This window comes from Zingiber officinale, chromosome 11A (genome assembly GCF_018446385.1).
Source record: "Zingiber officinale cultivar Zhangliang chromosome 11A, Zo_v1.1, whole genome shotgun sequence".
In the NCBI taxonomy this organism is placed as follows: Eukaryota; Viridiplantae; Streptophyta; class Magnoliopsida; order Zingiberales; family Zingiberaceae; genus Zingiber; species Zingiber officinale.
This window is the reverse complement of record NC_056006.1, coordinates 89,447,919-89,471,835: the sequence shown is the minus strand read 5'-3', so window position 1 is coordinate 89,471,835 and position 23,917 is coordinate 89,447,919. Positions and strand designations below refer to the sequence as shown.

Sequence of the window (23,917 nt, the reverse complement as noted above, 5' to 3'; positions counted from 1 at the left end):
GAAGTGGGGGCTCCTATGCTCGGATCAAGAAGACCACACACCAAGCAGGAATCCCTAGCTATAGTTAGGCAAGGAAGTCCTAGTAGGTTGATTGGATTGAGGAGCAGGAAGTCCTAGTTGTGGCTTGAGGGAGACCATGTGGTCCTTCATTTAAAGGGGGGGAGGGGAGTTGCTGGGGTTGTAAGATTATAAACATAGTCCTACATTAAAAACACATAGAAAAGATCATGAGTTTATAAGAGAAAGATATCTCTATTGGTATAAATCATTTTGGGTAGAGTCTAAAAATAAAACCATGAGAGCTTCGGCTCAAAGTAGATAATATCATACCATTATAGATATATCTTAATTATTTTGATCCTAACAAAGAACTCACCTCCTCGATATGTACGAAGAGTCTTTATTAAGGCACCCTTCTAATTTTCCACAAGCACCTTAAATTTTTTAAAAATTTTAAAAATCTCTGACTTATCTATTACAAAATAATTCCAACTTATTCGACTAAAATCATCAGTGAACATCAAAAAATATTTACTCCCGTCAAATGATGTAGTTCTTATAGATCCATATAAATTAGCATGAATTAACTCAAGACATTCTGAAACTCTCCATGATTGGCCACTTGAAAAAGACTTCTTTGTTTATTTTCCATAAACACATCCTTCACATAAATCATCATATAACTAATTTACGGTAATTCAAAGACCTTTCCTTTGATGTTAAGATGCTTATATCTCAAGTGTCACATCTTGGATTCGTTATCTTTACTAGAAATAAGAGCTTGGTTTCCTACATTAGAGATGTTCAATGGAAACATTTTATTTTTTTTATCATTTGCATGCTAACAATAGATTGCCCAAAATCTTTATCGGTAGTAACAAAAACTCCGTTATCAAATAAAATTACATAGTCACCCATCATCAATTATCTAGCATTTAACAAACTATGTGTCAAATTAGAAATAAAAATAGACATTGTAAAGTAATTTTACTTTACCATCACTAGTCTCCACGGTAATAGTGCTTTTATCTTCGACTTATATCTGCTTATTATCTTCTGATCTTACTAGCATCTTTTGTGACTCATCAAACTCGTTAAATAATGACTTATTGTAAATCATGCGATTCGAGCATCCACTATCCAAAACCAAATATCGTTTTGAACTTTGTTAGAATGAGAATGGACCATATAAATAACTTTCCTTGTTCTCTTCTTTCAAATAATTTGATTGTGAGTCATTTTCTATAATTTGCCTTTATATGCCCAAATCTTTTACAACTATAACAATGAATGAAATTTTTATTCCATTTTTGATCCCTGGTGAATTGTCTCTCTTGTTTATCAAAATATAATCTCTTTCTCTTCTATGTTCTCTACTACAAAAATCTCCTCTTCCACGACCTTTGCTAGTGAAGTCTTTTTTTTCTATCTTCCCCTTCAATTGAGAAGTTTGAAATGTCTTTTCTTCATTCTTTTCAACGAATCTATTTTGTCTTGCCTTATAAGCTTGCAAAGAATCCATTAGTTCATCAAAAGAGAAAATTGAAAGATCTTTAGTCTCTTCAATTACAATTACTATGTAATTATATTTAGGAGTTAAGCTTTGTAAAACTTTCGAAACAATAATTGCATGAGTGATATTTTCTCCATAAGATATTATTTGACTAACAATCGAAATTACTGTTGATAAAAAAATCTTGTAAAGTTTCTTTACACTTCAAGAGCAAGGCCTCATACTCACTTCTGAGAATCTGGAGTTTCACTCACTACAAGAAATTTGAGATTCAACCATACCTAATAGACCATGATTTTTCGAAAAGTTATTATTTTTTTCATTTAACAATAGTTATATTGAAAATCGTTGTTGTTGACTGGTTTTTCTTGAAACAAGACAACGGTTTTAAAAAAATCGTTGTCTTGTGTATGTCAAAGATAACAGTTTTTTAAAATTATTGTCTATGAGCTTATTGTTTTACACCTACGATAACGATTTTAATCAACCGTTGTCTATTAGAGTTTCTTGCATGGTAATAGACAAACTATTGTCTATGTGTGTATTTTGGGTCTAAGACAACAACATTATCTTTAAAAGTTATTTTATAATCCTAACCCTTTTTTCCCAGCTCCTCACTCTTTTCCAGAAAATCAAAGCTCTTCACATTTCAATAACTACTAAAAATTAAAGATATTCTTTGAGAAATAAAAATACATATTTTGGATAAAAATTAATATTCTCGTCGAAACTCGATTCGGCAAAACTCATTCATCTCCAGGTGCCCAGACCACCCCCGAGTGCCTGGACTGTGACGTAGGTCGACTAATTGGAGTGCGCCATCTCACCACCTGAGAGTGCCTGGTCGATCCTATCTTAAGCACCCAGACCACTCCTAGGTGCCCGAACCACTCCTGGGCGCCCGGAGTCCGGGCGGCCGGAGCCCTCCCGGGTGGCTGAACCACTGTTTTCCAACCTTTGTTTTTCCTGCAACAATGAGTTAGTTTAGATAATAATATATAAAGAATGATAAGTTTTGACAGTTTTCGAATTGTGCAATCTTGATTTTGAGTTTCGCTCAAATTCTACGTCGAACCAACACCTACTATTCCCTTTTTGGGAAACGTGCCCTCACCTACTTCTCTCAGAAGAGTTTACCTTTTGCCAGACTGGTCCTCCAGACCGTCTGGACTTTTGCTCAACGTTCGAGATTTCAGGACTTCATGTTGGACGCCCGTGTTAGAGTGTATACTAAAAGTCTAGATTTTTGTAAATATTTATTTTTGAAATAAAAGAATCACATTGGTCAAAAATATCTACATTTATGTTAAGTGTAGTTGTTCAATTAACTTATATCGTAGATAACATGGTGTGTGGTGTCACACACAGAAGATCATGTTATCAATTCTTTATAAATTATAAACAATTGGTCACGACTAAAATGGAAAGGAACAAACCATTGGAATAGTCGTAGTGTAATTAGGTATTAGTTTATCTTGACTAATAAATTACACTAGTACACTCTAAGTATATTGAGTAGGATCATTTTAGGTAAGTTCTTTTTATACTGACTTAATAAAAGAACTAGACCTTAGTTATTATGGAAGTGTGTGCTCTTAATCCTAATATAATAACAAACACATATATTTAGTATTTATTTCTTTAACTTATCAAAGGATGAGATTTAACTCGATAAATTAATAGACCCGATAAGTTGGGAAATGATATTACTTATAGTGTGTGTTGTTGATTATAGAAAGAAACTGTGTCCTAGTTATTTAGGTTGAGAATGTCCCCAAGAGGAGCTCATAAGGATTGCCATGTTAAACCCTACAGGTGGACTTAGTCCAAAATGACAATGAGATTGAGTGGTACTACTCTTGGACTTAGATATTAATTAAATAAGTTGTCAGTAACTTACTTAATTAGTGGACATTCGTTATCTTAAACATAGGGAGACTAACACACTCATGATAAGAAGGATCTTATAATGTAATTTGGGATTTGTGCGGTAGTGCAATAATAACTCTTTAGTGGAATGAGTTATTATTGATGAACTTGAGTTGTGTGTTCGGGGCGAACATGGGATACTCAAGCTCATCGGAAGGCTAAAACCAATTTCTCCTCTAGGTCCCTGTCGTAGCCTCATTAAAGCCTCAAGTTCATCCAAATATAAGCTCATCTTGGTGTCCAAGAAGGGGGACAGTCCAATGCTTGGTGACCAAGCAAGGGCCGGCCACATCCTCCTCTATGGGGGCCGACCCTTTTGCTTGGTGACCAAGCAAGTTGGGGTCGGCCATGATTAATTCAAATAGGAGGAGTGTTTTGAATTTTTAAAATCTTCTCTTTGTAGAAATCTACAAGTTGTAAAAGAGAGATTTTAAATTTGAAAACTTTCCTTATTTGAATTAGGTCACATGGTTTAAAAGAAAGTTTAAAGTTTTTAAAACTTTCCTTTTTAACCATCCTTATGGTTTTAAGGAAAAAGGAAGAGAAGTTTTAAAATTTAAATTTTCTATTTTTGAAACCATGTTAAAAAAGGAAATTTTTAGAAGAGAAGTTTTATATTTTAAAACATAGTTTTAATTTTTTAAAACTTTCCTTTTTTAACTTCCACTTTAGGAAATTAAAAGAGAGCTTGTAAAATTTTATAAGAGGTTTTCTCCTTGGCTTATAAAATTTTTATAAAATTATTATTCCTTTCCTATTGGGGCCGGCCACCCTTGCTTGGTGCCCAAGCAAGGGGCCGGCCAAATAAAACCAATCAATGATTGGTGATTGAATCAATCAAGAGGAAAGAAAAGGAAAAATAAAAAGGAAAAAGGAAAAACAAGAGGAAGATTTTAATTTTTGAAAAAAGTCTTTCTTTATTTACCTTGGGCAAGTAATATAAAAGAAGGGGAGGGGAAACCTCATGAGATATCAATTCTTATTCTCTTGGTGGAGTTCCTCTTGGTGGTTGGCCCTCTCTCTCCCTCTCTTTTCCCTTTGCTCTCTTTTGCTTCCTTGTGGTTGTGGTGGTCGAAACTTAGAAGAAGGAGGAGAAGCGCTTTTGGGTGGTGTTCATCTTGGAGGATCGTCTCCCACACGACGTCCAAAGCGAGGCGAGGAATACGGCAGAAGATCTCGAGGTCATTAGCATACAAAGAGAAGGTATAACTAGTAATTTTCTTCCGCATCATGCTAGTTATTTTTCTTTGTATGAATTCCAAACACAAGACGCATTAGATTCTAGTTTTTCGGATTTGTTTCGAAGTTGTGTTTTCTTTGTTTTGTTTTTTTCGATTTGTGATTCGATTGTTCCTTTTGGTTAAACCTAGAGTTATATAAGAAAATTATGTTGGTGCGGGTAGCACTAACGGTCTAACCTAGGTTTTGATGAATGACAAATAGGTTAAGTTAGTTATGTTGTTGTCTGACACTTTGATCAAGTGTGCAAGAGAAGTCCAGACAGGTCGACGGGCTGACCGGATGTATGGCACGAAGCCCAGCTAGGTCGACGGGCTGACCGGATAGCTGGCGAGAAATCCAAGCGGGTCGACGGGCTGACCGGACGCTTGGCAAGAAGTCCAGCTAGGTCGACGGGCTGACTAGATAGCTGGCGAGAAGTCCAGACGGGTCGAAGGGCTGACCGTACGTCTGGCAGGTAAGTGAGGTAAGTCACTGGAGGGGAGTGACTGCGAGGACGCGTTCCCGGGAAGGGAACATTAGGCGTCGATCCGGCTTAGATCCATTTCGGATGTCTAAGTCGAGATCGTGACTAGATTCCGGTCTCGGAAAGACGGAATCTAAGTCATACTATTTGTGCTAATTCATACTATTATAAAATGCGCTAACAATCTATTTTGCAGGATATATATTGCCTCGGACTAACTTTGTTTTGCAGGAAAAAGGAGTTTTCTGGAACAAGGTGGTCCGGGCGCCCGGAGGGGATCCGGGCGCCCGGAAGGGATCCGAGCGCCCGGAAGGCAAATCATATCCAGCCAAGTCGTCGCCACGTGAAGCATCTCGGTTTGAGCAGCTACGTCACATTCCAAGCGCCCGGAAGGAATCCAGGCGCCCGGAACAACATATAAAAGAAGCCCCAGGCAGGAGCTTCAGAATCATCTTTGTATCTGAGAACTCCGCTACTGCTGGTCCTGCTGCTCTACGTTCTTGCGACGCCAACAAGCTCCGACAAAGTGCTCCTTCGAGTTTTAGTTAATTTCCTTGTCGGTATTTTTTTACTAGCATTTTCTGTACTTATTTTGTAACTATATTCGAATTGATAGTGATTGCCCAACGAAAGTGGTCAAGGACCACGGGCCTTCGAGTAGGAGTCGTCACAGGCTCCGAACGAAGTAAAAACAACTGTGTTTATTTACTTTTCCGCTGCGTATTTTAACTCAACTTTTCGAATCGATATTCACCCCCCCTCTATCGAACGATCACGGTCCTAGAAGTGGTATCAGAGCGGGTACCGCTCTGATTTGGTGCAACCACCAATCAGACTGGGGGTGAAACCTTTCCTTTGTTTTTTTTATTCCTCTTAAAAATTTTTTCTAATTCTAAACTGGTATATCATTTTTTTTGCAATTAAATCTAAATTGGTGCAACACCAATCTAGATTTGTCTACTATTTTTTTTTCGTGCACTACTAATCCAAGACCAAGTCTTGGGATTTTTTTGTCTCTTTTCTTTCGTCTGTGCGTAGGACTAAAATGTCTCAGACAGAAGGATTCAGCACAGTACGCCCTCCACTCTTCAACGGGGACGATTTTCTGTACTGAAAAAAGCGGATGGAGGTTTACCTCAAGACAGACTTCGACCAGTGGATGAGCATTACGAGACCCTACAAAATTCCAGTAGACAACTCCGGGAATTTACTGGATCCTGAAGACTGGACAGCAGACTTAAAGAAAAAGGCATCAACAGAAAATAAAGCGATCAACACTCTACAGTGGGGATTAACAAGAGAAGAACTAAACAGAGTCGGTCCACACAAAAACGCTAAAGAACTGTGGGACAAATTGATCGAGCTGCACGAGGGAACGAGCGACGCCAAGGTAACGAAACGAGACCTGCTTTTAAATAAAAATTTTAATATAAAAATGCAGGAAGGAGAAACGGCGAATCAGCTCCACGCGAGGATCAAGGACATCCTCAACGGGCTTCATGCGATAGGCCACCAGATAGAAAACAGAGACTTAATAAGGTACGCATTAAACGCCTTTCCACGTAATAGTTTGTGGGCATCAATAGTGGATGCCTACAAAATTTCAAAAAATCTTTCTAAGTTAAAATTAGATGAGCTTTTCTGTGAATTAGAATTACATGAACAAACTAATGCTGGAGCCGAGAAAGGTATAGCTTTATTTGCAGGTTCCACCAAAGAAAAGAAAAGCAAACCTGAATTTGAAGAAGATTCCGACCAAGACTCCGAAGACGAAGAACACCTGGTGAACTTGGTAAGAAAAATGTTCACCAGGAGAAAGAGGAGCTTCAGTAAAAAGGACCTTCAAAAGATCAGCTCTCCCATAGAACAAAGGAACGTTACTTGCTTCGGCAGCAATAAAAAGGGGCACTACAAGAGCGAATGCCCAAAACTGAAGTTCGACAAACCGAAGCCAACCAAAAAGAAGGCACTCAAAACAACGTGGGACGACTCCTCGGACGAATCGGAGGAAGAAGAACAGAAACATCAGAGCCACCTCGCACTGATGGCCCACGAAGCTGAAACAGAAGACGAGTCGGAAGATGAAGACGGGTCTGTTTCCGAAGGCCCAAATGAGGTATACTTTAATTTAAACAAAAAATTTTTTAGAATTATTTCCTGTTTAAACAATAAATTAATTAAAACAGAAAATGAAAACAAATCACTTCTTGAGGAAAATCAAAACCTCAAGGAACAAATCAAAAATTCAAATCCAACTCAAGATCTAACACTTGAGGAGGACAATTTATCATTAAAAAATGAGATTAATAATTTAAAAGAAATGTTAGAAAAATTCACAACAAGATCAAAAAATTTAGACTTAATCCTGAATAATCAAAAAGCATGTTATAATAAAACTGGACTAGGATATAAGTCGAATTCAAATAAAACCTTCAAATCATTAATAACCCAATACAAATCAACCAATCTAGCTTGGGTTCCGAAAGCGTGTCTGACCACGCAAGTAGGACTTAATCAATATTATATACCTAAAGAAAAAAATACATTATATAAAATCGAATAAACCAAACCAAAATCCAAAATACAAACCTAAATCAAATTCAAAATCTAAACACTTTAAAAATCAACAAAATTATCACCAAGTTAACCATAACTATAAAAAGAATCGACACAAACCTAAAACCAAAATTTAAAATCAATGGCCAATAATTCAGGGGGAGGCTCCAGAATAGCTGGCACCTCCAAAACTAACTTACCCGACAGGGTAACCCAAAACAAATTAACCCGGCAGGGTAATTAGGATTAGAGACCAAGTTTAACTTGAATCATGGTACCGGTGAAGTTTTTGGATGATAGTACGTTAGGGAAACTTGGGCATCACATGTCTAGAAAGATATGGCTTCGATCTGGTGCATTTGGCCAAGTGGAACTGACCGAAGCTACCCTTAAACGAATCCTAACCAGTTAGACCAAGATTTAGTACTAAGCTCTGTGGATAGGACTATTCGGAAAACCTCGAAAGGTTGGTTACTTCTAATGACGTCCATGTGACTCACCAAGCTTAGAAGTTTATCCGAAAAATGCCTGTTTGTAGAGATCAAAACTAAACATGAATCTAATACTAGTTAAACCAAACTCTGTAATCAAACCAATTTCATCTCACAAAATCATAGGACTCCCTGATTGATAATATAGATCGGGTGAGATGAATAAGGCATAAATTTGCTTAATTAAAAATTAATTTCAAAATTTTAATTTTAAACTTAAAAATTAATTTCAAAATTTTAATTTTAAACTTAAAAATTAATTTCAAAATTTTAATTTTAAACTTAAAAATCAATTTCAAAATTTTAAACTTTTAAAATTAATTTCAAAATTTTAATTTTAAACTTAAAAATCAATTTCAAAATTTTAAACTTAAAAATTAATTTCAAAATTTTAATTTTAAACTTAAAAATCAATTTCAAAATTTTAATTTTAAGACTTAACTTAAATACTGCCTGCATAGATAGATCTTTCTTTCTAGGGTCATGTCCCTCCGTTTTAGAGGTTATAGACCACTATAACTTAAGGAACCTTGTCGAATGTACCAGTCCAATAAACATAAGTCTGTGTGCCGAATTTTACAATAACCTAGTGAAAGTAGACGATCTCACCTATACCACCAGGGCAGCGGGCACTGATATCACATTTTCCCCTACGACTATCCGAGAGTTTTTAGAATTGCGTCCATCTACTTGTTCCTTTTTGTGCTATCCTCCGAGGGATCTACCATTCGGAGATCCCTACTCACATATTACTCTCGATACGATTTATTCGTATTTTTTTTGGGGAGAGCGAGATCCCACTGTGACACAGTTTAGGTCGATAGAACTTCGGGTCCAGGACTACGCTCTTTATAGGGTTTTAGTCCTTTGCATTTTACCAATGACTACTCGGGACATCGCTGTGATGCGCCCATTCCATTCGTTCTTACTCTATACCCTGAGTCATAGGTTAGATATTGATATCAGCCTACATATCTTCTCCACCATTATCTACGCGGCTGGATTCGTGACTGACAGACGAGTCCACATGCCATTTTGTCACATTTTGATAGCCTGCTATGTACAGAACAGAACAACAATAAATAAAACTCATAACAAAACATTCTTCGAAATGTTTTATAATAAACAACCAAATATAAAATATTTTAAAGTATTTGGGTGCCCAGTTTTTATCTAAAATACAAGAGAACACTTAGGAAAGTTCTCCTCTAAAATTGAAAATGGAATTTTTGTAGGATATTCCCTAAATAGTAGAGGCTATAGAATTTACAATAAGGTTACCTTAAAAATTGAAGAAACTACTAATGTAAAATTTGAAGAAACTAAACAAGACTTAGAACTTACACAACCACCTGAATTTGTTCCAGAAACCAACCAAACTCTAAGTCATGAAGAAGAGGAACAACATCAAGAGAGTCAACCCCCTAGAACAATAAGGGTTAACCCAAATCACCCAACTGATCAAATAATTGGTGACCCAGACTTGAGAGTTCAAACCAGATCATCCTTTAGAAACCTAAGTCAAATTTCTTTAATTTCAAAAATTGAACCCAAGACTGTGGATGAATCCCTACTAGACCCAGACTGGATTATAACTATGCAAGAAGAACTAACCCAATTTGAGCGTAATGAAGTTTGGGACCTAGTACCACCACCTAAGAATAAGAAAATAATAGAAACAAAATGGGTATTCAGAAACAAATTAAGCGAAACTGGGGAAATTACTAGAAATAAGGCTAGGCTAGTAGCCAAAGGGTTTAGTCAGGTTGAAGGACTTGACTATGATGAGACCTATGCCCCAGTAGACAGACTAGAATCCTTTAGAATGTTACTAAGTTATGCAGCCCATAAGGGATTCAAACTATACCAAATGGATGTTAAGTCTGCCTTTCTTAATGGACTAATTAAAGAAGAAGTATATGTAGGTCAGCCTCCTAGGTTTGAAAGTCTAGAACACCCTGATTATGTTTTTAAGTTAAAGAAAGCATTATATGGACTTAAACAGGCACCCAGGGCATGGTATGAAAGGCTAACATCCTACTTAACATCTAAAGGATTCAACCAAGGTCAAATTGACCCAACCTTGTTTGTTAAATCATTAAATGCAGACATATTTATTGCACAAATATATGTAGATGATATAATATTTGGCTCAACAAATTCAGATTTTTTAGAATAATTTATTAATTTAATGGAAAAAGAATTTGAAATGAGCTTAGTAGGAAAATTAACTTATTTCTTAGGATTACAAATCAAACAAACAAATGAAGGAAATTATATTTATCAACACAAATACACTAAAGAATTACTTAAAAAATTCGGAATGGAAAATACAAAAGAAATAAAAACACCTATGGCAGTAAACACAATCTTAGATAATGACCCAAATGGAAAACCAGTTGATTTAAAATATTATAGGAGTGCAATAAGTAGCCTACTATACTTAACTGCAAGCCGACCTGATATTTTATTTGCAGTTAGTATGTGTGCTAGATATCAAACTTGTGCTAAGGAATCCCATCTGACACAAGTCAAAAGAATTTTTAGATACCTTAAGGGAACAACAAATGTAGGAATTTGATATCCTAGGACAAATAATTTTGAACTAATAGGGTATTCTGACTCAGATTATGCTGGATGTAAATTAGACCGCAAAAGTACAAGTGGTGGATGCCAATTATTAGGTTCATCACTTGTCAGCTGGTTTAGTAGAAAGCAACATTGTGTTGCTCTATCTACAACTGAGTCAGAATACATAGCTATAGGCGAATTCGTTGCACAATTATTATGGATGATGCATACTCTAAAAGATTTCAACTTAAATATCACAAATGTAAAAGTATTAATTGACAATATAAGTTCAATTAACTTAACCAAGAACCCTGTGCATCATTCAAGAACCAAACATATTGAAATTAGGCACCACTTTATCAGGGATCATGTTACTAAAGGTGATATTGAACTCAAATACATTGAGTCCAAATCAAATTTAGCTGACATTTTCATAAAATCACTCCCTGAAAGTGAGTTTAGCAACTTACGTCGAAAATTAGGGATGTGCTCAATAGACTAGGAATTTTAAATTTCAAAATTGTTTTCAAAAATAATTCTTTCAAATTATAAGTTAAAATTGTGTGTTTTCAAAACTTTCCATTTTTAAATTTTCAAAAACAGTTTTGGCCTTAGACTAGTTTTGAATCCTTAGAAAGCATGTACCCATAGGACTAGTTTTTGAGCATCTCACCAACACCTTAGGTTTACCTTGATTATGTTTGACAAACATAGAAAGGGGTGAGATGCATAGGCCAACTGTCTGGACTTAAGATGCTTATTTCGGTGCATCAGCATAAGTCTGGACGTTAAATACAACTCAGATATTAATCAGATTAAGGTCTTCAGTCAAGTCAAAGACTGACTGCTTATAATCAACTTAATCTGACTAACCAAGTGAAAGCTACTATCTTCTGATAATTAGTTAGTGCCTAATTGGTTAGACAGCTGTTTAAATTTAAGTATCAAGTTCAGGGGGAGAAATTAATTAAAATTTTGTGTGTTTGAAAAATGACTTTGTACAGCTATTTTAAAACTGACTTATTTTTAAAACACCAGCTAAACTAAGTGTTTGAAAAACTTGGAAGTTCAATCTCACCTAATTTTTAAACCCGATTTAAAAAGTTGAATAGTTAAACTTATTCAGTTTTGTAACATATGCTTGAAAATTAAACTTTCCAAATTTAGCTTTTATCAAATTAGCCTTAAAAATTTATTTTGGCAAATTTAATCTTACTTGTTTAATTTTTGTTTTGTTTTGAAAAATTGAAGTCATAAAAATTTTACCTTTTTGAGAAGTAAATATTACTTAAACTTGAAAAGAAAATTTGAAAGTCCTGATTTAAAATTTTTTACACGCTTGAAAAGTTAAACTTAATTAAACTTAATTTTATACTTTTCAAAATTTAACTTGTCTCCCCCAAGTCAACTTGATTTTTTTCCTTAGATTTAAAAATTGTACTTTGAACCAAACTCAGATTTTTTTTTCAAGATTAACTGTATTTACTTTTTTAAAGTAACTCTACACTATGATTGTTTACCCTTGTTTATTTTTGATGAATGCCAAAGGGGGAGGGCTAGGTGGTTAAGTTAGATAAACCAACTTGAAAACACTAAAACTAACTTTAAAACCGATGCACCTGTTTTTTGCGCCCTTTTTTTGTGTGCTCTTTCACTAACTTAACCACGTTGTCATTCCATCAAAAAGGGGGAGATTGTTGGTGCGGGTAGCACTAACGGTCTAACCTAGGTTTTGATGAATGACAAATAGGTTAAGTTAGTTTTGTTGTTGTCTGACACTTTGATCAAGTGTGCAGGAGAAGTCCAGACAGGTCGACGGGCTGACCGGATGTATGGCACGAAGCCCAGCTAGGTCAACGGGCTGACCGGATAGCTGGCGAGAAGTCCAAGCGGGTCGACGGGCTGACCGGACGCTTGGCAAGAAGTCCAGCTAGGTCGACGGGCTGACTAGATAGCTGGCGAGAAGTCCAGACGGGTCGAAGGGCTGACCGGACGTCTGGCAGGTAAGTGAGGTAAGTCACTGGAGGGGAGTGACTGCGAGGACGCGTTCCCGGGAAGGGAACATTAGGCGTCGATCCGGCTTAGATCTATTTCGGATGTCTAAGTCGAGATCGTGACTAGATTCCGGTCTCGGAAAGACAAAATCTAAGTCATACTATTTGTGCTAATTCATACTATTATAAAATGCGCTAACAATCTATTTTGCAGGATATATATTGCCTCGGACTAACTTTGTTTTGCAGGAAAAAGGAGTTTTCTGGAACAAGGTGGTCCGGGCGCCTGGAGGGGATCCGGGCGCCCGGAAGGGATCCGGGCGCCCGGAAGGGATCCGGGTGCCCGGAAGGCAAATCATATCCAGCCAAGTCGTCGCCACGTGGAGCATCTCGGTTTGAGCAGCTACGTCACATTCCAAGCGCCCGGAAGGAATCCAGGCGCCCGGAGCAACATATAAAAGAAGCCCCAGGCAGGAGCTTCAGAATCATCTTTGTATCTGAGAACTCCGCTACTGCTGGTCCTGCTGCTCTACGTTCTTGCGACGCCAACAAGCTCCGACAAAGTGCTCCTTCGAGTTTTAGTTAATTTCCTTGTCGGTATTTTTTTACTAGCATTTTCTGTACTTATTTTGTAACTATATTCGAATTGATAGTGATTGCCCAACGAAAGTGGTCAAGGACCACGGGCCTTCGAGTAGGAGTCGTCACAGGCTCCGAACGAAGTAAAAACAACTGTGTTTATTTACTTTTCCGCTGCGTATTTTAACTCAACTTTTCGAATCGATATTCACCCCCCCCCCCCCTCTATCGAACGATCACGGTCCTACAAATTAAATATTAGCTTTCCTTAAAAGGCTTTGCCTAGGCGGTGGTGGATGCTCCCATACCCAAGAAGGTCATGTGCCTCGCCATGCAGTCCTGGAAGCCAATTTTGGAAATTAATATTTAATGAAATTTATAACGTAGGTGGATTTGAATCAATAGTGTTAAGTTCCGCTTGCGATTCAAATCTAAACCATTAAGAACAGATAAGTTAAATTTGGAATCAATGATGCTAAGTTCCGTCTGCGATTCTTAATTTAACTTCTAAAGAACACAATAGGTTATTTAGTTATTTAGGAAAAGGTTCAACACTGGTATAAAATTTTTGTACAGTGGAACTGGTACGATCTTCCTAGGACTAACCAACAGCCCGATCCACAACTCGTGCAGTCTTCCACCTGGTATCCGCGACCCTCAGGATTTTCACCTAGCATTCTCGACCCTAGAATTTCGCCCAAGTCCTCAACCCATCAAGACTTTGCCCTGTCCCCCCGACTAAGATTTCGTTACCTAACTGCAACTAAGACTTTCCACTTGCCTAACCGCAGCCAGGACTTTCCTTTGCTTAAGATCATTTAGGATTTTACTGTACACTCAGTTCAACTTGTTAGACAACAAGAAACCTTAATTTTGAACTCTTTTCCATAATCAAAACTTCGGTCCGATCATCTACTGCTTCCTGCACCAACACTTTGTTTCTCCACTAGACTACCTTATTAAACTGCAATCATTTTATGTGATTGTAGGATTATTATATATATATATATATATATTATGTCGTACTAATGAAATGAGTTGAAGAATTGATGTTGTGATGGATTATTATATGTATTTTTTTTTCACTTACATTGTATATTTTACATTCAAAAAGTTTTGAGAGATATATTGATTGTATTTACAAATTTAAACACTGGAATAAGATATAAGCAAGGGATAATGAAATCTTAGCAAGGAATAAATAAAACACGGTAATATAGGTTTCTTGCTTTCTAATTTTTTCTTCTTTTCTGTAAAAATAAAACACACTTAAGTACCTTGAAAATGTTTGTGTAGTTTGCTCGATATTTATATTTCCATCAACCCATTTGATGTCTCTGCGCCCATTTTTTAAGCTAGTGTTGCTATATACATTTTATATGAAGTTTATGTTCCATCACTCTTAAGTACTTCTAAAGTTTATATTTTTTTTTTTTATTGAGGGACTTTTTGTAGTTGCTATTTAGATTTTCTAAACTAGTAGTCTTGTTTGTAGTTATTAGATTTAGAATCTTATTTATGGTTTTATAATTTTCATGCCATGTGTTGAAACCAAAGAGGGACTGAAATAAATTTGTAAAAACTTTTATATATATATATATATATATATATATATATATATATATATATATATATATATATATATAGCAGAAATCCTCAAGGGTACTAAGAAGAACATCGGAAAGCCGAAAAAATGGAGACTTCGGCAGGTTAAGGAACAATATGAGCTACAGTTTCATCTCTTCATCGGCATCTAAGTAGAAAATCTTATGTTGTTGGGTTACTCTACATTTGTTTTATTAGTATTGTTACTTGTCATTATGTTAGTTGTTTATAAAATTTTTTCAGAATATTGTAATTATTATTTTTGAACATTGAAAAATTGTATATTAAATTTTATTTTTAAATTTTGTATTTTAAATGATTTATATACTAGAAAATTTTATATTAAATTTTTCTTTTTTATTTTTATCTACGTCTTTTTTTCATTGTTATAAAATTGTTGTCTTTGCCTTAAAAGACAATGATTTTTAACTATTGTCTTTGACCATCCATTTTAATAACATGACCTTTAACAACAATTCTAAAGGGGCAACGATAAAGGTGAAAAATTGTTGTTGTTAGGTTTTTTTCTTATAGTAATTGCTATTATTCTGGATTAACCTTGGAATTCTTTCTGCAATATTTCTCATGTTTCTTTAGAAAATAAGGTAGTTACAACTCTTGAGAAAATCACCTATGTACTGTTTGTTAAAAGATGAACAATATTTTTGAATCTTTCTTTTTGTTCTCCCTTAATCAACTTTTATTGGCATTCTTATCATTAAAGTCTTTCTCTACTAAATCCCAAATACCTTGAGATCTAAATAAAATCTTCATTTTGATACTTCTAAATTTGTAGCACTCTCCTTTAAAAATGGAAATGAGAGGTTAAGAAACTCCATTGATTATCATTGCAAGTAAATTAGGACACATTGAACTTGACGCTCTATACCACTGTTAGATAAAAAAGGGACGAGGAGAATAGGAGGTTAAGAAAAGATAAGTGGATCAAAATAATTTTTAATGTTTTATTCATCAATACATAGCTTTTTTTATAGGCTAATTACACAACTCAATTAAGTCACTAACTCCATAATCCGACTCCTCTAACTCTATAACTACTAAATACATTAAACAGAAATTTGCCACTAACCACAACTGTTACCACTAATTGTCATCTTATCAACCCACTGACTTGGTAATCAATTTTGGAGGTAGTCCATATATAAATTACTTAGCAGAAGCTCATGGCAAATGAGGTTGCTTTACTTGAACTCTCATGGAGGTTAAAACCAATGACAAACTAGGAGATTTCGAATACATCAGTTTAGCAGATAGGCCACCCTTTAGAATTGGTATTTCAATGCAATATTTTTGGAATAGCTAAAGGCTTGTTTGCTTTATGAGAAGGAAGAGAGAAATAAATAGTTAATCTCATTTACTTTTGCCCTTCTTAAAAAATCTAATAATAATTTACCTCCATAAAGAACACCGGGGGAAAAAGATATCATATTCTAAGGATATCGATTTGCATGGATTGAATGGTTAAGATTGGATTGAACATCGATTATTAAAAAAATCTCAATCTGAATTTGATTGAGATTTTTTTTTCAATCTAAAAATTATAAATTTGAACACGTACCCGGATAATCAGAATAACTCGTCCAATTATTTTTTTTTTATTATTTCTCTATATTTTTCACTTTTATCTAAATATTTTATATGTTATTTATGAATACAAAATATCTTAATTTTTAAAATAAAATTTAAATTAATTTTAAAAATTCCTAAATCTTAATTGAGAGGTCAATCTGAATTTAATCCAAATCTGATCCAAAACTAAATGGATCCAAAACCCTCAATCCAATTCTGATCCGAATTTGAAAATCATTAATTCAAATTTCTTTTTTAATAGACTATGTTCAAACAGGATTAATGGATCGAATTTATTTTTAACATCCCTATCGACTTTACAGGAAACCAGGAGTGCACGTTCTCGCTACAAAAACATTTCAGCGGAAAGAAAGGAACAGAACTGCTGAAATGTTTGAAGTATTCAACGTTATTAATAGATGGAGGCCAGCAGATGGTGGTTTCGACGCATCGCTTCGGCGTTCTTCTCCATTTTAAGCGCTGGACCCCACGTTCGTTCAGCTTTCTCAGAATGACCGCCACACGACGAAGCGTCCCAACTGTTTAGAGGCCTTTGCGTCATTTGGCAGGCGCATGCTGTGGCCTCATCAGGTGCAGTGCGGTGGCCGATAGTACCTTTGTAAGGGGAGGAGTGGCGTCGCGTCTGTTCCGAGCGGGCCCCTTTTTCTTTTGCTCTGCTGTATCAAATAATTATCACTTAAATTACAATCCTGTCCTCCGGTAAACCATCCATATTTCTTATTTTATCGGATGCCTTACATATGTTAAACTCGACTGGAGACATTTATAGCTAGTTTATTTGAAGGCGTGGATGAAGAAAAGGGTTGATTGCATGAGATTCATGATGGTAAAAATGTGAATATATTCGTCTTTAGTGTCTCCGTCAATTCGTCTGAAGATTAATACAAAAGAGATAAATCATGAACGATTACTAATCTTTGGAATAGTGACTAACATATAAGGGAGGCATTTACCTCGATTTTACCGAGATTCGAACATCAGACCTTATGATGACAATACCTTATGCGCTAGCCACTAGATCCATTCGAAAGGACAATTACATGAGATTCATGATCCTTATTTCGATTTACATGTAAAAAAATAATGGACAGATAAATCTCTAATTCATCAGTTGATTATTTATACCTTTATTTTTCATCCTTTCAAAATCGAGCGGAAGCGAGTGAAAAGCGTATAATCTCACAAACTCCCTTGCCTTCTCCTTGGACTCCTCGCCAGAGCACTCCGTCTGCAACACCAAACAATCTTTCCTATCCCGGAATTTATCTGGTCCTCTCCACCTCCTCTTCTACTTCCCTCCCTCCCGTCCCTCTCCTTCTCCCCTCCCTCACTGTCAGCAATTACAATAAGAGCGGAGGTTAGGCCTCGCGACCTCGGCTTGCTAAATGCCAACAAGAAGATGACGAAGTCCTTGAAATTTAACCCATCAACCATCTTAAGCAGTTTCTGCACAAACAAAATGAAGAAGAAAAAAAAAAAGATAAGGAACGAACAGTGGAGAAATTTAAAGAGTAAGGATATGATGAAAATGGCGGACTTAGGAGAGGGATTGAGGGAGTACTAGGAATAGAGAAGAACTCGTTGAAGGAGATGAAGCCCTTGGCAGTGCGACTGAGCTGGTAGAAATGATTGTAGAGGGCAACAATCTCTTGCTGCGAAACTGAAAGTAAGAAAACGACTACCCTTACTGAGCAAGAACAAAGATCAGAGACAGTACAGAGGCAGTTACAGTGGTCTTGAACTTCCTTAACATCGTATTGGGTGTGCATGGTAGATGTGTTCCGCATAGCGAGGTTGTGATCAACATCCGACCTCGTGACCTCACCATGAGTTCCGACCTTACGACTTCGCTGTGATTAGTGGTTGCTGCTTGGCTTTCCTTCTTATTTATTTTTTATCCTACTTGTTATTCCTCTTCCCTAGGAATTTGTTTCCATGAATTCCTTTCCCTTTTTTTATTGTACATCCGAGTAAACATAGCATTAGGTAGTAACTAAGTAAGGAATCCAATGCCGTCACGTGGTTTTTACTAATACACGATTAATTGACAGTACATGGTTAGTGGATGGGTAGTTTTGTCATTTGAGTTATAAGAAAAATAGAAACGGCAACACTCGCTCACTGACTCTGAATTTCTTCGCAGCGGGAGGCGAAGGAAGAGGAGATGGAGGAAAGGGGAATGGGGACGGAGTCGGAGCTGGTCTCGATCCCGGCGACCCCGCATGGGGTGTCGACGCCGGAGACGATGAGTCCGTCTGGCCAGCGGTCGCCGCGGCGGCATGGGGCTGGCGGCAGCGTGGCGGCCGGATCCTACTCAGCCAAGTCATGGACGCCGACACCGGCGATGATCTCGCCGCGGTTCCTTAGCCCGTCGATATCGTCGGCGGTCGGGACTCCGATGAAGCGCGTGCTGGTGAACCTGCGGGGCTACTTGGAGGAGGTGGGCCACCTGACGAAGCTAAACCCCCAGGACGCGTGGCTCCCCATCACCGAGTCCCGCAACGGAAACGCCCACTACGCCGCCTTCCACAACCTCAATGCCGGCATCGGATTCCAGGCCCTCCTCCTCCCCGTTGCCTTCGCCTTACTCGGATGGTCCTTCTTGTCTCATTTCTTATTAATTCCTCCTTAATATAAAGCTCTATTAGTTACTTCCCAATTGCAGTATCCCTTGATGCTTAGAGCACATGACACAAATTTGTGTCGTCTTCCCTTGATGTTAGGATTCGCCACCATTTCCATGGGCATGTTAAATGGTAAATGAGGAAGGGTAAATGCAACTATTTCACTGTGACTTTGATGTATTGGTGTGATGGGACCACATCTTGCGTGTTATTGACAGATTGAAGAAGGTCACGAGGAAAAGGATATAAATTGCTTTTCAGCATTCTCAAGTCATTTCGGTGTCAACATGAATTTTGCTCGTACAGCGCCCAATATCACCTGGCGTATTGGATTACACAATCTAAGTTTCTGTAGTTAACAGTCGAGTCAAGCATCATCTTAGTGTTTTAGCAAAGAACTGTAGGAGACAGAGTCATGTTCCAAGTGATTACTAGAAGCATATACAACAACAAATGTATAATTTGTTTGGCCGTAAATCTATTAAGTCAAATTATGTGATTGCACTCTGTATGAAATTTAAACTTTATCCATTGACAACCTTTTATCCCTTGACAGCCTTCTATATCTTTTAAATTTTACTGATTAAGCTTAAGCTTGATGTCTCTAGATTTTTTTTTGGTCCTTTTTGTGATAGTATGACAACTACCAATATTATGAATTGCAACTACTAATACACTGATCTTGTTAGTTCATAGTCTTTATTTACGAAATCATATCTATAGAATGTTATTTCTTTTCTATCTTCTAGATAAGTGATTATTCATTTACACCTTAGAATGGCGTCAACTTAAATAGGTCCAATTAGATATTTGTGATCCCACAAGCAAGACTGATCCAAACACTAAGTCAGCCAAGGTTAACTGTGAACCATGAGAGCTTAACCAATCAGTTGTCAAGGAAATAGTCAAAAATTAATCAGGATATACTATAACAATCTGAGAAGTTTCAGATTCATGGTCTCTATGATACCAATTTGTAATTTGCTTTGGTAACCCAAGTTACATTCATGGAATTGGCGGTCACTTAGATATTAGAGGCCATAATCTTTTTGAACCTGCTGTAACCTCAATCTGTTATCTATATTTCAAGCTTGAAGAGATTTAAGTAAGGTGTCACATGATTGATTCACTGTCTAAGTCTATTTCGTGTGCTGCAGGAGTTGGGGCATAATAGTTCTTACTATAGCTTACTTTTGGCAACTTTACACTCTTTGGATTCTCGTTAAGTTACATGAAGCGGTGCCTGGCAGAAGATATAACAGATATGTGGAACTTGCACAAGCTGCTTTTGGTGAGGCTGCTTCTCTTTCATTTATTTAATTTGAACTGCAACCAGTAGACAATCTGGTAACTTTAATCTCTTTTATATAAGTTAACTACTGCTGTTTCTTTCTATGCCACATCTTCAACTCTAATTGATTCAGGTTGTTGGTTGGTTTTGAACATGCTATTTCATCTTAGCCTATTTTTTCTTGTTTTAAGCGATATTAAAACATACATGAATTAACTTCCTTTAAGGACAATAGTGAAAATTTACCTACCTTGTTATTTTGGCAATTCCAGTTGAACTAATTAACTTATTTTGCATATAGGGATGTAAACAAATATAAACAATTAATTGTTTTCCCCCATTTTGTGCTATGAGGATCCCGCAAACGCTCACATTGGGATGAAGGCAGGTCTTGAACCCAAAACCTTAGCAACAATTTTAAGGACCCTTACTGGTAAATTTTGAAGACCCTTACTACTAGGCTAGTTGGTAGGCTCCAATTGCCTTTAACTGTTTTCATATTATCATTTTTCTTTGAAATATTCAAAACAAACTAAGGAAGATATGACAGCATTTCCTGCGCTAAAAAGTTCTTATATTGTAATTAAACTTGAGGTTGATTCGTTAAAGTTGAATAAGCTAAAAATAGACCCCGTGAACAATTTGCATGTCTGTAATGTAAGTCTCTTGTTCTTGTTTTATCTTTGATCATTATACAGTCTTGTAGCTGTACAGATGCTAATGATGCATGAATTATGTACCAAAATTGGTTGTCCCTGGTCCCTACACTTCTAATCAGTAAATTATGTTGTTTTCAGGAGAAAAATTAGGTGTTTGGCTTACGTTATTTCCAACGGTATACTTATCAGCAGGAACTGCAACAGCTCTGATTTTAATTGGAGGCGAAACCATGAAACTCTTTTTCCAGATAGTCTGCGGGACTCTTTGCTCATCAAATCCACTTTCAACTGTTGAGTGGTATCTTGTATTCACAATCTTGTGTATTGTCCTATCTCAGCTCCCAAACCTCAACTCCATTGCTGGTCTCTCACTTGTTGGAGCTGTAACAGCAATTACATACACTACGATGGCTTGGGTACTGTCTGTTAGCCAAGAAAGACCCCCTTCCATCTCCTATCAGCCACTGCCCTCATCTTCCTTTGGTTCAGCTGCTTTTTTGATCTTGAATGCTTTTGGAATAATAGCATTTGCATTCAGGGGACACAATCTTGCTTTAGAAATCCAGGTATTTAGTTCCTGATCTCAAGTAATCATTTGAACAGATGGAGCTCTTGTTGCTTCAGTCACATTGCTTCTAGATTTTTAGGAAAAGTGTGGTGGGATTGAAAGGTACAGATTCTTTACCCTCTTTACTGCCTTATAGAAATTGTTATATCTTGGTTTCCAGGCAACAATGCCATCAACTTTCAAACATCCTGCACATGTTTCAATGTGGAGGGGAGCCAAGGTCGCCTATCTTCTAATAGCAATGTGTTTATTCCCTATTGCCATTGGAGGCTTTTGGGCTTACGGTAACCTAGTAAGTATGCCAGTCGATAATGAATATTGCATCTTGTTAAAAGATTTTCTGAATTATGATTTGCCTCTTACACCTTTATATGTTTTCCAGATGCCTCAAGGAGGAATACTAAATGCCCTTTATATATTTCACAGCCATGATATCCCAAGAGGGCTTCTAGCAACAACATTCCTCTTGGTTGTGTTTAACTGCCTCAGCAGTTTTCAGATATACTCCATGCCTGTTTTTGATAGCTTTGAAGCAGGTTATACAAGCCGAACAAATCGACCCTGCTCGATTTGGGTTCGATCTGGCTTCCGAGTATTTTATGGCTTCATCTCGTTCTTCATTGGAGTAGCACTTCCTTTCCTATCTAGTCTTGCTGGCCTCTTGGGTGGCCTCACTCTCCCGGTCACCTTCGCTTACCCCTGTTTCATGTGGATCCGGATAAAGAAGCCTCAGAGATTTAGCTTCAGCTGGTATCTTAATTGGAGCCTCGGCCTCTTGGGCATAGCTTTCAGCGTATGCTTCTCTATAGGCGGTGTTTGGAGCATGGTAAATAGTGGCCTCAAGCTCAAGTTCTTTAAGCCTAATTAAGCTCCTAAAGATTTTGATATCTAAGTTCGAATTCTGTTCGTTTGAAGGACATGAAGTTAAGCATAGCTTCCAGTTATAATCTTCTGTTACTTGAAAAGCCTAATTTAGGCTTTGGCACATGTTTTGTAATTGCTCAATTAATTAATTGCCTACAAAACTGACGAAGAAGCAAAATAATGGTCAGGTCAGTCAAGATCATCCCGGACCAGGAATGGTGAGTGGCTTCCTCGGTAATCTCAGCCGCACATCCAAATGGTAAACGGCCTCGGTAGAACTCACCGCCGCAAAATCCGCGTAGCCTCTCGCGAAGGCAAACGCCCCGGTTCCTCCGACCACCACCAGCTCCTCCCTCCTCCTGCCCCTCCTCGACTCCACTTCGAGGCTCCCCCTGTACGCCGGCGCGTCCAGCGCAAGGTGCACGATGTTAAAGGCTGATAGCTCGGCGTGCTGCCTCTGCAGCACCGGGACTACGACGCCCTGCGCCTCGCCGACGACGCGGGACGTGTTCGACGGTCCATCCTTGAGCTTGTGACGGAACACGAACGCGGTTTCCCCACCTAGGCTTGCTTTATCCCCACGTGGATTTCCCAAGGGTGCGCCGCCGGCGGGAATATGAACGAAGAGCGAGAGGGCCAACCACGGCCCCAATTGTCTCTCCTCTGCTTTCCCGGGAAGAGGCGAGAGCAGAGGCAGCAGGATCACGACTAGTATGGCCGCCGCAACTGCTACGAAGAAGATGATCCTGGCCAACATTATAAATTTTGTATGCTTCCAGTTTTTCCTAATGAAAGATTTAATATATAGAACAGAGAGATCTACTGCACCAACTATGGATCACCTGAACCATAAGGATTGCTCTGACCTGCACCATTTTGAGGATTAAATTATTCTTGGCAACACCAACAGCTTGAGCTATTTGTATTTAAGGAAAATGATTTCTTTGTCTGTCTCAACGCAACAGGTTTGGATGTGAGGGATTATGCTAGTAAGATTTAATTAGTATTTGTTCAAGTGATCAGGTACAATTTTAAGATGTTCTTGACAAAATGATATATCTAAAGACAGCAATATGCAAAGTTTTAGTTTGGTCGACACAATTTTTTATTTGTGATTTCCAAGTATTTTTGAATAAAGGAAGAGAATTAATTATTCATCGATATACAGGTGATAGCCAATTGTATCAATATTGTCTGATCCTGTCCGAAAGTTGAATCAACGGACGCTGGGCACGTGACGCTCTCCGAGTCACTGACATAGATCTTCGACTGGTCGTACGAACCTCCGACGAACCTGCACAGAAGTCGGGCCGGGAAGGGGTTCCCGGCGACGACCCTCCGACGCTCAAGTCAAGTA

The 23,917-nt window shown here is 37.5% G+C and overlaps 1 protein-coding gene across 2 annotated transcripts; it reads left to right on the top strand.

Moving 5' to 3' along the window:
• Window positions 1–18,678: 18,678 nt before the first annotated feature.
• LOC122032929 (lysine histidine transporter-like 8) lies at window positions 18,679–23,687 on the top strand. 2 transcript variants are annotated; one of them, XM_042592245.1, is made up of 6 exons: window positions 18,679–19,149; window positions 20,336–20,469; window positions 21,267–21,694; window positions 21,857–21,988; window positions 22,079–22,522; window positions 22,749–23,687. In XM_042592245.1, the coding sequence occupies exons 1-6, from the start codon at window positions 18,719–18,721 to the stop codon at window positions 22,821–22,823; spliced, it is 1,644 nt and encodes a 547-aa protein (XP_042448179.1). In that variant the 5' UTR covers window positions 18,679–18,718; the 3' UTR covers window positions 22,824–23,687. The 2 variants fall into 2 exon arrangements, with proteins under 2 accessions (XP_042448179.1, XP_042448180.1); XM_042592246.1 differs by lacking the exon at window positions 22,749–23,687 and having other exon boundaries at window positions 18,680–19,149; window positions 22,079–22,643.
• Window positions 23,688–23,917: the final 230 nt, after the last annotated feature.